Source organism: Limulus polyphemus, unplaced genomic scaffold, assembly GCF_000517525.1.
Source record: "Limulus polyphemus unplaced genomic scaffold, Limulus_polyphemus-2.1.2 Scaffold4413, whole genome shotgun sequence".
NCBI classification, from domain to species: domain Eukaryota; kingdom Metazoa; phylum Arthropoda; class Merostomata; order Xiphosura; family Limulidae; genus Limulus; species Limulus polyphemus.
In genome coordinates this window covers 32,183-47,680 of record NW_013670023.1, presented here as the reverse complement: position 1 = coordinate 47,680, position 15,498 = coordinate 32,183, and the positions used below count along the sequence as shown (strand labels likewise).

At 29.6% G+C, this 15,498-nt stretch overlaps 1 protein-coding gene across 9 annotated transcripts in view; it reads right to left on the bottom strand.

Annotated features, from left to right (window-relative positions):
- LOC106471105 (protein lin-54 homolog) overlaps nucleotides 1–15,498 on the bottom strand; it is a 55,279-nt gene that overhangs the window by 8,770 nt on the left and 31,011 nt on the right. For 8 of the 9 annotated variants that reach the window (XM_013931693.2, XM_022399724.1, XM_022399725.1 and 5 more), the window contains exons 6-10: nucleotides 10,834–11,013; nucleotides 8,912–9,150; nucleotides 5,234–5,305; nucleotides 1,408–1,553; nucleotides 990–1,084 (exon numbers count right to left, since the gene is read on the bottom strand). In XM_013931693.2, the coding sequence (XP_013787147.2) occupies nucleotides 990–1,084; nucleotides 1,408–1,553; nucleotides 5,234–5,305; nucleotides 8,912–9,150; nucleotides 10,834–11,013 (732 nt within the window). The remainder of the gene's footprint in view (nucleotides 1–989; nucleotides 1,085–1,407; nucleotides 1,554–5,233; nucleotides 5,306–8,911; nucleotides 9,151–10,833; nucleotides 11,014–15,498) is intronic. The other variant, XM_022399723.1, reaches the window with a different exon arrangement.

Sequence of the window (15,498 nt, the reverse complement as noted above, 5' to 3'; positions counted from 1 at the left end):
TGTTTTTAACTGTGTACCAGTTTAACGTTGAATATTATTTATGATTTTAACTTTATACACAAGTGGCAAAATACTATAATAATGTCTAATTAGCTCTTTTTCATTAAATAAACAACTATCCCTAATGACTAATACTATCTAAACACAATTTGTAGATCATATTTGTTCCTTCTAGAACAAATAAAATACTATTGGCCAAGTGCAGCAGGATTTATAATATTTGAATTGAGTTATAAAGTAAGTAAGTAAGTAAGCAAGTAGTATACAATAATAATCTAGGCAGATTTTAAAAATGGGTGAAGTAGTTTCTGCTTGTGATTCAATGCTATTTTTTATAAAAGTTAATCTGAATCAGAAAACCTTTCAAAAGATACTAAATACTGTTTCAAATCATGGGTTTAAAGTATGACACCACTATTAAATTGCATTTTAATGTCACAAATGGATAATAATAATAAAAAGCAACTTTCAGTAATTATTTAGATCTGCCTGTACTTTAATAATTTATACATTAAAAGAAAATTGTAAAAAATTGGTGTTTTTCCAGGTAAATGAGGATTAAAAGAATAGAAAATGAAAGGTTTTAAATCTTACACATTTGTTAACAAACAATTAATAGATAATCTAAAAAATGATACATAATCAGTTTTGCGACCATTACATCACTTAAATAATTTTTTTTAACAAACCATTCTTCAGTAAATACTAGAAACCTTTAAATCCAAAAAGCCTTGACAATTTCAAACAACGGATCACTTATGTTTTTTAACATTACATTAAATTCCCACAGTCTGAAGGTTCAACATAGAAAACCATCATCTTATATCTCTGGTATATGTAGAAAATAGCTAGTTTATGTTTCAGATATACACAGATAATTTACTACTTCATATTTCTGGTTTGAGTTTATTTTCACCACTTTCTTTTGAAGATTTCACTGTAAAAATCAATGTCTGTTTTATGTACAAGTCAATCCAACACACCCTCACCTCATAGCATTCACAGTATTTTTTCAGACAGCCAGATCGCTTGCAGTTACAGCCTTTTGTGTGACATCTCTGAACAATTCCATCCCTGTACTTCCCTATTTAGAAATTCATTATACACTAAAACATTACCAATTCCTTTTTTTTTGCTTGCTCATAAAAACAAGTTATATTACTACTTTCATCTCTCAAGCCTCAAAAATATGACAATCATCTATTAAAAGAGTATCATACAGAACAACACAAAACAAAAACAGAATGATTAATATTAATCTTTTTGAGAAATAAACTTGTGCATAATTTCTTTGTATAATTTGTGTGTTATATATATATATATATATATATAATACCCTAAGATAAAAACATTAAACTCATCAATCATATGAAGACCTTAACTGCATCTTACTCTTACACTTCTTACCAATTTTTGGATGAAAAGCATAAGGATTTCTCTCTAAACAGTTTTTGATGGCTTTTTGCCTTTCTTCTTCATGGTCCAAGTTATTAAAGCAACTAGTACAATTGCAAGTACTGCAAAATTCACCATTTGCAAAGCAATCACAGTATCTACAATGGTAAATTATTAGTTTTAGTTTGGTATCAGGCGATAGCTATTACCTTAACAAACAACATTTAATAGTATAAGAAATATTTTGCATAAATATTAAAGAAATTTCTGTATTTACATACTCAGATTTTGTTGAATGGTTAAAAAGTAATAACTTAAAAATATCAAAATATAAACAAAGTTCTAATGATAATGTAAAATCTTCACTTTTAACTAAATATTAGAAAGCATTTGAAATTCACCAACAATGTGCTATGTATTTAATAAATTTATGTTATTTAAAAAATTCAGTATCAATATGCTAAATATTTAATACATACTTATGCTATTTATGAAAATCATGAAAACCTTTGGGATCTTTAAGAACTTACTAATGCTACATGAAACAATCTTTTGAATTGTGTTTCCACATACTGTATTTTACATAAAATCATAGATGCTAGTTCAATTCCTCAGTAAATCTAATAGAAACCTCTAGTATATACAATTTTACTTAGTAATAAGATCTAGAAATTTCGTAATTAATTCTCGAAAGTAAAATGTAGAAATGTTATGATATAGGCTTTACATAACATATGAAGTATTTGTGGAGTACAAATACTAAGTATGTTAAATATGTGAAGGTTTTCAAGAAGTACATTTTATTTATTTTTAACATATATAATGTAGCGGATTGAAAACATTATAAGAAAGCACGAGCAGTAACTAGAGGACCACAATATCAGATAGGGAAGATGTAAGCTTGAGGCCCATAGCAGGAGAAAGCTAAAAGCAACATTCCAGTTGTGACCTCAGAGCAAGAATTCACAACTCAAAGAAGTGGTATGTTAAGAAAAGTTCAATAATTAAAAGAAATGCATGACAAAATGAGACAATATAAAAAAAAAACAGTTAATGGAATGGCAATGAAAGACAAGGATGAGATATTGCTAGTGAAGAGTCCAAGTTATAGGGTTTGTCTCTATATGCCCAAAGTTAATTGTCTTGGATGATTTTGCCAAAGATATTAGATAATGGACAGAAATAAGTTCTGTAAGGACCAATAACAAAGTGGATTTTGGTTAGAGTCTAAAGCAACAGTCAACTTGTTGCTGGAAGATTCCACTTGTACCAATCAAGTTAAAATAACTACTTTTGAAAGTAGATCTGCTAAGCTTCTTGAACAATCAGAAAAAAACTAAAAATTGTGTACGTAATTCTGTGTTTGACTTTAACTGCAGTTTTCTAACTTCATAAACTTCTCTGCACTTATCTGACTCCAGAAGATGACACTGATCCAGAATCTACAAGAAGTTTGCTGCACAAGCTCCTTGTAAGCGTGCTATTTCTGATCTAGTCTAACAATGTTTCACTTAAGGTTCAATAACGTAAAAAGAGAGAAAAGTGAAAAACTTTAACTGTACTAAAGAAATAGTAGATTGGAAAATGCTTAAAGTGGAATTACTTAAAGATACTTTGAAGAATTGTTAATACAGTTATACAAATTATGACTGAGAGAGTTTCTTGTGTTAACTTAATTGATAACTAATGTTGTATCAATGACTTATAATTAGTGTTTTCACAAAACAATCCTCAGAGTTTCAACATAAATGAATGGTTCAACAGTGTATAAATAAAGAAGTTATTTGATTTGTAATTAGTTGTCTCTATGCGAGTTCTTTATTCCACACGTAAATGTCCTTGAGTGGTGGCTTGTGCGCTTCGCTCGCAATAGCATGACCCAAAATCCAAATAAATTACTTTGTGATGAGTGTATTGTTGAACCCAATGACAAAGCCTAGGTTGCCCACATGCCCATTACACATAATTCTAGGCCCCTTATTAAAAGACTTGAAAATTACCCAAACTCGGTTATATTGGGGAAAACATCATGTTAAGTATTACTAGCTGAGGAGCCTTAGTTGAATATTTTTGTTTCACTTGAAATAAAATAGTGTCAAATATTTGAAAACATTACACAGATTTTGTAAGCAATGAATTCTGAACAAAGTAAACATTTTGGAGCTAGCATTTCTTATGGCACAGTTTCCTCATATTAGTACTTAAGACAGGGGCAGTCTAAGAAATTCCAGCCTTATTCCATAGAATTGGATTACAATAACAAATTTCATCATAATTTATGAAACTTAACTAACACCTCATTAAAATCTAGTAAACCAGTGCTTTCCAAGTATTAAAATATTAAGATAAATTAATAAAACTGAACTTTCACATACATCAGTGGTACATTTCCAGTAATTACCAAATATTAGTTGTGAAACTTAAATCACCAGACTAACATTTCAACTTGTACAAAGTATTTAACTAATACTTATTGAGCAAAAGTTAGTAATTTTATCTTATCAAAACCTTTATTTTCAAATTCTAAGTCAGCATGTGTGAGCTAGATTTGGTTCAAGGTACCAGGAAACAAGTATCAAGTTCAATGTATTCAGACTCCAATAATTTTGGTATTTCATGAATTCTATCTGTGGTACACTATGGCAGACAAAAAGGAAGCTAACAAAAGTAAAAGTTTGACAATTAATAATTTTATTCAAATAGCAAAGTTTATGCACATAAATATACCAACTTTAGTTGAATTGAATCAAATTTTTCATCTGCATTAAGGTCCACTCTTCCCAAGATAATTATTATTAAACCTTTGACAATTTAATTCACGAAAGTCAAAGAATGTTCAAATTATAGAAAAAAAATTTTCTCCTCATAAACAATTCTTGTCTTCACAAGTAATAAACTGGTATCATGCTTTTGGATGCACCAAATCAACCTCCAACTATACATAATCAGCAGTTTAAAACATCATTGTGACATACTTAATGAAGACTTATTAAACTTTATTTTCTTTTACTTTTTGATATACTTAGGCTGAAACATTCTTAAGGAATATTAATTACTAGTACCAAATTTTTTTTATTCTAATAACCTTTTTGTGAGAGTAGAAAAAATTCTGAAACTATGACACTTTTTTCACAGCATTAGAAATTCAACACCTCCCCAAAACAGATATGGAAATGATATTAGAATTGCTAGAAACTTCAAACTTTCAAATTAGTATTTATAAAAATAATAAATATACCCTGTATCATCAAGGAAGATCACATAATTTGGAAGTTTAAGATGTAGTCAACTTACACATTTTCCTTTTTTTGGTACTCTTCTTGTAAATAATAACATTACTTTAATGAATTTGAAATATCTAGTCTCTAACACAACTTATCAAATCTAAATGCAATTTAAGTTAACACAAAGAATTTCCAAAAAAATACCAATGTCAGGATAACAGATACAACTACTTGCTCCTAGCTATAGCTTGTTTGCATAGAGGATTAAAAAAAGCTAGAAATGAAAATGGCTTTTTATTACATCATAAATGTTCCAAACTAAGGATAGAGTACTGGTAGTACCATTACAATGCATCTAAAGCTGTGTTATTATAGAATAACTGCATTGATCATGGTTTGTATCCTTTCTTTAGATTTTTAAAATTGTCTGTCAAAAGTGATAGTAAGCAAATTCATTATCTTTCTTTGACTTATTTAAATAAAAACTCATTTTTCAAAATTCTATTATCACTAATGAAGGGGGCTTCAACTCACAAATTATATATTACAAAAATTATTTGGTACATAATTACGATTCTATAATAAAGGCAATTTTTTTTTATTCCAAGACTTACAATTTCAGACACTGGGATTTGGAACAATTACAAGGTCTTCGGGGTCGTTCCTCCTGTGCTTGCTCACCATGTCTATTTTAGTAAGAAACAATACTCTTTCAAATTTCAATTTATAAAATGATATTAAAAAAAAACATTTCCATCTGTGTTACAAATTCAGTACTATTAACCAAATGCCAATGTAATAAGCTTATTGGTTACCAAACACTTTTTTTTTTAGCCACAGCACAATTTTAATTGCTATCATGAGATTTTGTTAAGATGAGTTGAAAGGTTTGGATTACAAAAATGTTTAGTTTGTAGATATACTCTTTAAATCTATACAGTGTTGATGTTCATATATTTCATATCAGTTTGAAATATATGTTATTACAGTATTTCTGAAAATATATATTATGGTATCTTAAAATATGGTTTCATTAATCTTTAGAAACACAAACTGAATTGATACAAACTAAAAAATTTAATTATTACAATTCATTGATACAATTTCCTCAGGGAATATCTATAAACGAACAAATAAAAAAAACATATAGCAAGGAAAAAAAATTACCTATGACACCTAGCTATTACAACAACTCCACATTTTACTGTATGTTGTTTTTCAAATTAATATATCACTATGTGACTACGTAACCCTTCCCCTTAACGTAGGCAAAAAAAAAATGTTGCACAGTTGCATTACTGTGTCAAACATGATGTTTACTTAGTAATGCTTTCAAATCTATAGCATAAGTCCATTAAATAATTCTAAGAACTTCTGAGAGAAAACAAAGAAGAATAGTAATAATATGTCAACCACTTTCATGTTCAGTGTCAACAAGGCCTTTCTACAAACTAGTACCCAGGCTCATCAGACCAGCTGGAATACAACAGACATATTAGCAGTAGAGGCCCTACTGCTACACATCAATCTCATGAACAATTATGGTGTGAAGTAGTTTAAGTGAATTGTAATTATTATCAGTATTATTTAAGTCATTTATGAATCAGAATTAAGATAGAAATTAATAGCATAAAATTATATATTCTTTAATTGATGTTAAACACCAATTATTATAATTCTTATTATTATTTATATTTCAGTTAATTTTACTACTATTTAGAAGAACTGGCAAACTTTTAAGGCTAGACTTCTTGCTCCCAAAGTAGATCAAGCAACCATATAAATCAATTATGTATAACTACACTGATCAGAATGGTTTTATTTAAAATACATAGAACAAAATATAATAATGATTATGTGGTAGCACTTCAACCTTAAATAAATATTTTTCTCTTATGCATTACATAAAGTAATTTTGTTTCAGTAGTTTAGTTTGATGTAATAACAGATACTGTAAACTATTACTATATTCTTTTTTTTCTGCAAAAACTTATTAAATAAGACATAAGCTCTTATACTTTGCACGACTAAGCAAGACTTCAAAGAAATCTTTTCATAAATAATTTCAGAACAAAAAAAAAAAAGGCAACAATTTTTTAATTTTTCATAGTTTCTGTTGAACTGTTGTAAAACTAATCAAGTTAAAGGCATTTTGTAATAAATGTCTGCGGTCATTTCAGCTGCAAGTCGGTGAGCTTATGTATGTACCATAATGCGTGGTTCCCAACTGCTGGTCCAATCATGTGTATATACACACACACACACACACACACACACACAAAATGCAGCCAGTCCACAAGATGGCTGAAACAAATGTGTTTTAAAATATAGCTATTGAAGTATATTGTTTTACAGAATTGAGAAAAAACAAGACAACTGTAAATTTCACAAATACATCATTTATTCTTGATGATGGTTTCGCCAATGAAGGCATCAATCAGGCAAAACCATGGCCTTGAATAAATGAGGTATTTGTGAAACGTACAGTTGTCTTGTTTTTTCTCAATTCTGTAATTATGGAGTTTCACCAAGTACTCACAGTTTCAAGTATCGATTATATATTGTTTTATGATGTAACTTAAAAGTATTAGGTTGCCAAGAAATTAATGTTGCAGTTTTGGAACACTTTCATTAACCACACCCCATAAAACATACATCAAGTATAATAGTTAAATGAACCACCTAAATGTCATGTTAGTGTAGCCTATATAATGTGTAAAGTTTAGTATACTCTAATCCCTTATTGTGATGGCACCCAACAATACACACACACACACATTCGGCATGTAATACTGTTTCAATACAAAAAGGGAAACAATGCCTCTGTAGCCCCAAAGAATATCAAGGAAGTTTATGGAAATGTTTTGAGCGTTCGTAAGTGTCAACAATGGTTCAGCAAATTTCATTCAGGTGACTTTAGCCTTAAAAACTATGATGGCAGGGGCCGACATGTTGGAATTGATATTGATGCTCTGAAAACGCTTGTTGAGTTTAACCCAAGGCCAACACACTCATGAAATGGCCTTGAAATTGCATGTCTCTCATTAAACAATATGTAAACCTCTAAAGAATATTGGAAAATTCCATAAAGGTGTTTGAGTGCCTCACAAACTCTCCAATGATCATCATTTCTAGCGTGTGAACGTTGCTTTCTCTCTTCTAAGAATGGAGGCTATTTCATTTAATAAATGTTTTGTTTTGATATACAAGTTCTTCAGGTTTTTCATCTAAAAAAAAGCAACATTAATTTCATGACAACCTAATACTTTAAAAATTGAATATTGTACATAGCAGTCCATAAAATTTTGTGAATGGAACTAGCTGGAAAGAGGTTAGTATTACTTCATGTTATTGTTAGAACAGTTTCCTCATCCCAAAACTTTAACTACTAACTAGTAAAGTTTAACTTTGTAGTGGCAAATTACAACTCATTTTCTGCAACAGTGATAACCTAAAGAGAACTAAAATCAATAAAGTTTAAAATCTTTCAAAATTGGATTGTTTTATTGACTTTTTGCACAAAGCTATTCAAGGGCTATCTGCACAAAAATGGATTAAGAACCTATATCTAATTTCAGAATTTGGAAACTGTTTATTATTTTAATCAAAATAACTTATCTTTATATTAAACTTTCACAGACATTATCATATAGGCATTAGAAACTTAAAAAGTTTGCAAACAAATTTTACATACATAGAAACCAGAAACATGTTTAAAAAATAATCTGTTACCAAAAAACAGACTAAAATTATCACTTCAAAGTGGTCTAATACAGTAAAGTCTTCTTATAATTTTAGTTTAAATAACCTGCATATTCTGACAATGATTTTACAATAAACAAGATTCTGTGTACAACAAAATAAAATCTTTGAAAATTATTTTAAAGTACATAAAATACGAAATACCTACTGGTACCTGTCATGCAAAACAACAGCAAGAAATTTAGATTTAAAACTATCACTGATACCAAATACTTCCAAATTTTATCATGTATAAACTGGATCATAAATAAGCAAAGACAAAAGACTGATTATCTTTCTCTCTCCAGTTCACTACTCTGGCTTCACTAAATGGTTGTTTTTCATCAAAATATTATGACCCTCTTCAACTAAAAAATATTTCACAAAAAATATATTTTCCATCATTGGTTTTTACTTTGTCCCATAACTCTGTTAATGTTACCTTTATAGATATCAACATTAAACAAATTTTTTTTGCCTCTCAAATTTAAAAAAAATTTTTAAAATGCAGAATATTTTTTTCTATTTAGTTATATCAAACAATTACTCACTGATTAGTTTCTTGCTGATTCAGTCTTTGAGAGGGTACTGTAGATTGTGATGGCTCTGATTCAAAATTAATTCCAGCACTTGATGTACAAGAAACTGGGATAACTGTTGAATGACAATGAGATGGTGTACCGCTTGCCTCAAGGGGAGTTGCTGGAAGTAAAGTGGGCACCTGACCCGATGGTAATATCACTTTAGTAGTTTGCTTACTTCCACATAACACCTGACCATTCTGATGGACCTGGAATGACAACATCATAGTACCTTTATGTAAAAAGTTTCAACACATAACAATTAAGTATTTTTAATAAATATTTGTCCAACAACATAAAAAGTCATTGTTGACTGCTCTGAATGCAAAGTGGTTTTCACGTTAAGACTAAAAATACTTTTCTTTATCTGAAAATTATGAAATTTCATTTGTATAATCTCTAAAACTTCATAAATAAATAAATGTTTTTTTTCAGTAAAACTTTTATACTTTATCTGTTATGTTCTCTATTCTAACTCCATACCCACTCGGTCAATTTGGCCAAACTCCTAACCACCGTAAAAAAAAAATCTAAATTACTTTTTTTTTTCTAGAATAACTGCAAATTGCAACATGAAACTACAATTGTTTAGCCCAAATAAGAAAGCTTGTAACTGTATACATCTGTTTATACTCAATTTTATTGTTTTATTGCCACTTGAATTGTGAAACAAATAATCCCACCACACAAGTTGTAAATCCCTTGATGGACATGTAGCTCATGTCATTGTATTGAATTATGTAACACAAGAGCTGCTTGTGAAGAATTTTTTCATTATCTTACCTAATCTAACCGTATGTAGCCTAACGAGTTTCTAATTTTTACATTTTAGTTACTTTTGTAACAATAAATAGAGAATACACATGAAAAACAAGAAATATACTACTTGACTGGGTTTTCTTGTTTTTTTGCTGTTGACAATGGATGAAACTTAAGACAACTTTGTTTTATATTAATGGTATTACTACACTAACTAATTTTTATCTAATTAAATGCTGCACCTAAGAACACACAATAACAACACACACACACATAAAACAAACAATGTCCTACAACTACCAAAATTTTCCAGCTTTCTACCTATGAGACAGGAGCCATTAAAAATTCAGCTAAGTTTGTCTATTTGAATACTGTGGGAAAAGCTTTTGAACTGGAGGCAAAACAGTCAATTCTCTATACAAAAAAACAACATAATATTTATGTCATTTGATAGATTAAAACTTTGGCATCCTATTGATTATAAATAGTACAAAACATCAGGAAGATGTAAAGAGAGGATGTGATAGGTGAGCATGGCAAGCATGTCCAATTTTCTAATTCATGGCTCTATAAACAAGCAAGATTATAATGAGTAACTTGCATTAAATTCTGTACTTCTCAGAGGGGTAGTAAATAAATTAAAGAGGAAAGACCTAGAGAGCAAATATCACAATTCTCATACTAGGGAAGATTGAGGATTTTTTTTAATATTTCCTTATAAAATCAAGAAACTTTAAACTTATATCATATTAAACTCTGATTTATTAACGATGTTTGATGACAAATTTATTCATATACAATGATAATAGAAAAAGTTTAATTAAATTTTGAAAATATCTGTAAAACATAATGACGTGCACTTTTACCTACCCAGTGAGGAAGGGTTAACATTCTAAAAAATAATTTGCACAAAATCTGAAACATATGTTAAAAGTCATTACCGATCATTCTTGTATTTGATATTTAAAAAGTTGCTGCTTTAAAATTATTTTCAATGGAGAAGAGAAAATTATCTAATACCTTCACTTGGAATAAATATCATAGAACATCAAGAATGCCTCTACTTAGAACACATAATAAAAGGTCTAACCAATCTTCACAAACATGATCAAAAATATAGTGACATCGCTTACCTGATATTGAGAGTTGGCTGGAATTACTACATATTTAGAAATACTATTTCCACCAGTCAATAATGTTTGTCTCTGGATTTCTTCTAGAGTCAGACTAGCTGGCTGACAAGGAGATATTTTTGAAACTGATGAAGCAGGGATCAGCAAATTCTGAGGAATGGTTAATGGTTTTGGAGTAATCTGAATTAAGATAAATAATATAAATATTGTTTTATCAATTTATTTTCTAAGAGTAATATGTGTTTTTAAAGTTAATCTTGATATTGAACTTTTAAATTTTGCCAAAAATCATTTTAAAAATATATATACACACATTCTATTGTATGATTCCCATTTTTTCCTAAAAGATTATACCAAAAACTACCAGTATGAAGACTCTCTTAGGTCAAGCACCAAACTACAGTAACACTATCTAAAGATTTGATACACATGACAATAGCGTTATGTTACTGTTTTTAAATCAGTATGACAACTTGTTCCGAGATTAACAACAAAAAATTATTATAATATTTTACACTCACCAACATCAATAGTTATTTACAAAAAATTGTTTTAACCAAATCCACTATGAACTTCACCTAACATACAATGGCAGCCATTATTTTTTGAGGCTAAAAGCATTTCAGCTTTTTTTAAAGCTTCTCAAAATGAAATCTGAGTCATGATCAAAAGAACCCTGTCCAGATTCACATTCAAATGCTATTTTATTCTGTTGTCCAGAAAGTTTATTAAAAAAAATCCTATATAAAATGTTAAATTTTCTAATAAAAAATAATTATTAAAAACACTGCACACCATTCTTTAAAACTTTCTTCTTTCAATTTCTTTCCAATCAGATGTTTAGCATCCTTTCTGTTTACTATCCAATCTTGTTTGACTTTTGTGATTTATATTAAACCTGTTTTGAAATCTGGCATTTGAATTACTTTTGGGTGATCTTATGTTTCATTAACATATCAGAAAGTCTTTAACCCTATATGCACAGGGTTGGTACACTAGAGTGATGCCTGAATTGGAGAATTAATGTTTACTATAATTCTGAATTCACTAAGTGTATCTTCACAAAATTTCGCAAGCTTTTAGGAAAAGTGAAAATCTGTTGTAAACACAAAAAAATCAGAATTTTTCATAAGGCATTTTACTAAAGATTGGCTTGTGAATTTACTGAATCAGTCTAGCTCAGACTAGTCTGAAAAATACCAAATAAATCTAAAGTACTTTTTTTTCTTTCTAGAATGACTGCATGTTCTAACAGACTTAAAATAAGACCCAAAACTCAAGCGCTTTCGAATAGTTGACTATTCTTCTTCAGGAGAACAAAGAAAAATGCATGTTCTAACAGGCATTTACACACTATTCTTAAGCCAAAGCTAATATATTTCAAATTTATGTATATTTTGTTTTATTACTTTACAGTTGCTCTCAGAATACAGCAAAAGCCATTTATCACAACGAAACAGCTTTGTGTAAACAAAGGATTAAGTTACCAGCATGCACAGTCAAATTATAATCACAACTTGCACATCTTCTTGCAATGGCCACATGCTATTACAAGTATTTATTAAATAATATATTCACTTAAGATTTACTATATAACCTAACAAGTTCCTAATTTTTCACACTTTAGTTACTTTTATAATAATAAATGAAACATATCCATAAAAAAAACAAGAAATTCAGTACTTATGGCTACACTTCTCTTTTTGCCCTTGAAAGACCAATTGGCCACCTATTTTTTGCAATGATATTTGTGTTCCACAAAATAATTTTTATTTATTTCAAATATGCAACTTAGAACACAAAATATTATCATGCACAAAACAGAATGCCCTAAAATTACTATGATTTAACTGGTTTTTCCAAGTAAAATATAAATGGATTACAATAATTCCATTAGCTGGGAAAGTTGAACTACATAATAGCAAACAATGAAACTGGGGCCAAATATTTCAAAACCTATCAATAGAATGTAAAGTGGAATCTTCTATTTCTGTTGGTTATAGAGATTTTTTAAAAGACAGGATGTAGTAGGAGGGGTGCTGCATATGGGTTTGAAAAAATATTGCATGATACAGAGAAGTAAAGATTGAAAATTTATTTTAAAATTTCTTCTTGAGATTAAGAAACAAAAACTTGTATATACCAAAATTTAAATTAACTGCATAAAAAAAGTTGTGACATCCACACTCTGACCCACCCATGCATATGGTTAATTTTATCTTTAGTGTAAATATAAAAACAAAAATGCTTACTTCTGAATGAAAGTATGTCACTAGATAAATGAAACTGTAAAAAATGTTATATTTTAATTTCAAAGCTACTATGATATAATTTGTTAATGTTCATAGAGAACAATAGGGTAAACACTGATGAAAACAGTATTACAAATGCAAATAGTACATTCTATTGCAGTGCATTATTCCCTCATGGGTGTTAACTTACAGGTAGAGTTCACTAAGAAAAATATGAGGCAATCCTTTTGATGAAGCTGAAGAAGTTAATAAAAATTTTAAGGTTAAGATTTGGATTGTATTTAATGTTATATTCCATTTTGTTTGTTCTTTTAGGGAGAGAAATAGAAATGATATAATTTCTGACCTAACTTTCTCAGTAAGGACTAAGCAATCAAGTGGCAGTATGGATACACTTCGTCTTACAGAAAGTCAAAAAAAGAAAATTCAAATACCTTCCCAATGACCAATCAAAAACTTTCTCCTAAAAAATGCAGATCCAAGAAAGGACTCAACATGGAGCCTGAAATGTTACCTTAAAGTAAAAAATAATGGTAGAAATCAACAGAAAATTCACTTCTACTATAACACTATCGAAGGCAAATGTTGAAGGATTTTGTTTGTTTAACTTTGTTTAAAGCTACTCAAGGGCTATCTGCACTAACCATTTCTAATTTAAGTGAAGGACTAGTAGGAAGGTAGATAGTCAACATCACCCACCACCAACCAACTTTTGAGCTACTCTTTTACCAACAAATAATGTGACTGACCATCACTTTATAATTTCCCCAACACAGAAAGGGTGAGCATGATCAGTGACAGGATTCAGATCTACATAATGCGAATCAAGTGCCCTAACCACCAGGTCAAATGCTGAAGGAACTAATGGTTATAGAATTCATATATTTTTCCATCATAAGGATGCACTATGTAATTAAAATTTTGAAATAATACATGCTGCTCAATATCTTTCATCAAAAAGTTTTAATGTATACGAGTACAATTTTTCTTTGGTGACACAAAAATTTGCATATAATTTTGTAAACCAGTACATTTAAGTTAAATTATGATTTCAGTGTTTTCAGCTTCTAACATTAATTGGGGAATTTTAGTGCCTTGTTTTGTAGTGTATTCTTTGTACATTATTCTGTTGGAAAAATAAATAGATCTTGTCTTTCCTTGTTTTTTCAACATTTTGACAATATGATTCATTTCATTTACTTCCTAGTTAAACCCAGTGTGCAAGTAGTTTTTACTTTGTAATAAATGTAAATTAATTTCTGGGAAGGATAATTTTGGTATCTGGCATAATAAAGTATGCATTTGTCACAAAATACAAGACAAAGAACATCTTTGGACATTTTAACATAATAATGTTTTGGGACAACATGGGAACTATTGGTCATCTCGGCTGTTCCATCCTCTAAACTAAATTAAAATAATTTAAAAAATCTTAAAGCCAGCCCTTATTATTCATATACTTATCAAGCTTTTTTTTCTTAAACTGACTTAAATTTACTGCCTCCACAACATCCGAAGGCAACCCATTTCAAAGGCCAATCACCCTGTTGGAAAAATGAAACTGTCTTAGCTGAAGATGATTCATACCTTGCCAATATTTATATTTGTGTCCCCTAGTCCTACTATTCTCACTGTTGAATATGAAAAAAAGATGATGCATCAACACTATCAATTCCGTTTACAATCTTAAACACCTCAATTAGATCCCCCCTAACTCTTCTTTTTTCAAGAGAAAACAATTTGAGAGATTTCCCCCTCTCCTCGTATGACAACTCCTCCATTCCAGGCACCATGCTAGAAACCCTTTCCAACAATTCAATGCCTTTCCTAAGGTAAGGAGCCCAAGACTGAACACAATATTCCAAATGTGGCCTAACCAGAGACCTGTACAATGAAATTATAACCTTTTTAGACTTGTATTCAATATTTCTGGAGATAAAACCTAAAATCCTATTTACTCTACAACTAGCAACAGCACACTGCTTGGATGGCTTTAGAGACTGATCGACTATTACATCGAATCCCTTTCCTTCATAACATTATTAAGGTTATTCCCATCCAAATTATACTTATAATTCAAATCCATATGCATTATCTTGCATTTATTATATTTAAAACCCATCTGTCATTTACTTGCCCAACTCACTTAATCATCTAAATCCTTTTGTACGTCAGCAGCATCCTCTTCACAGCTAGCAACACCAAAGACCTTAATATCATCTGCAAATTTAAGTAACTTATTGACTATTCCTTCATTGCAATTTACTTGCCCAACTCACTAAATGATCTAAATCCTTTTGTACGTCAGCAGCATCCTCTTCACAGCTAGCAACACCAAAGACCTTAATATCATCTGCAAATTTAAGTAACTTATTGACTATTCCTTCATTGCAATTTACTTGCCCAACTCACT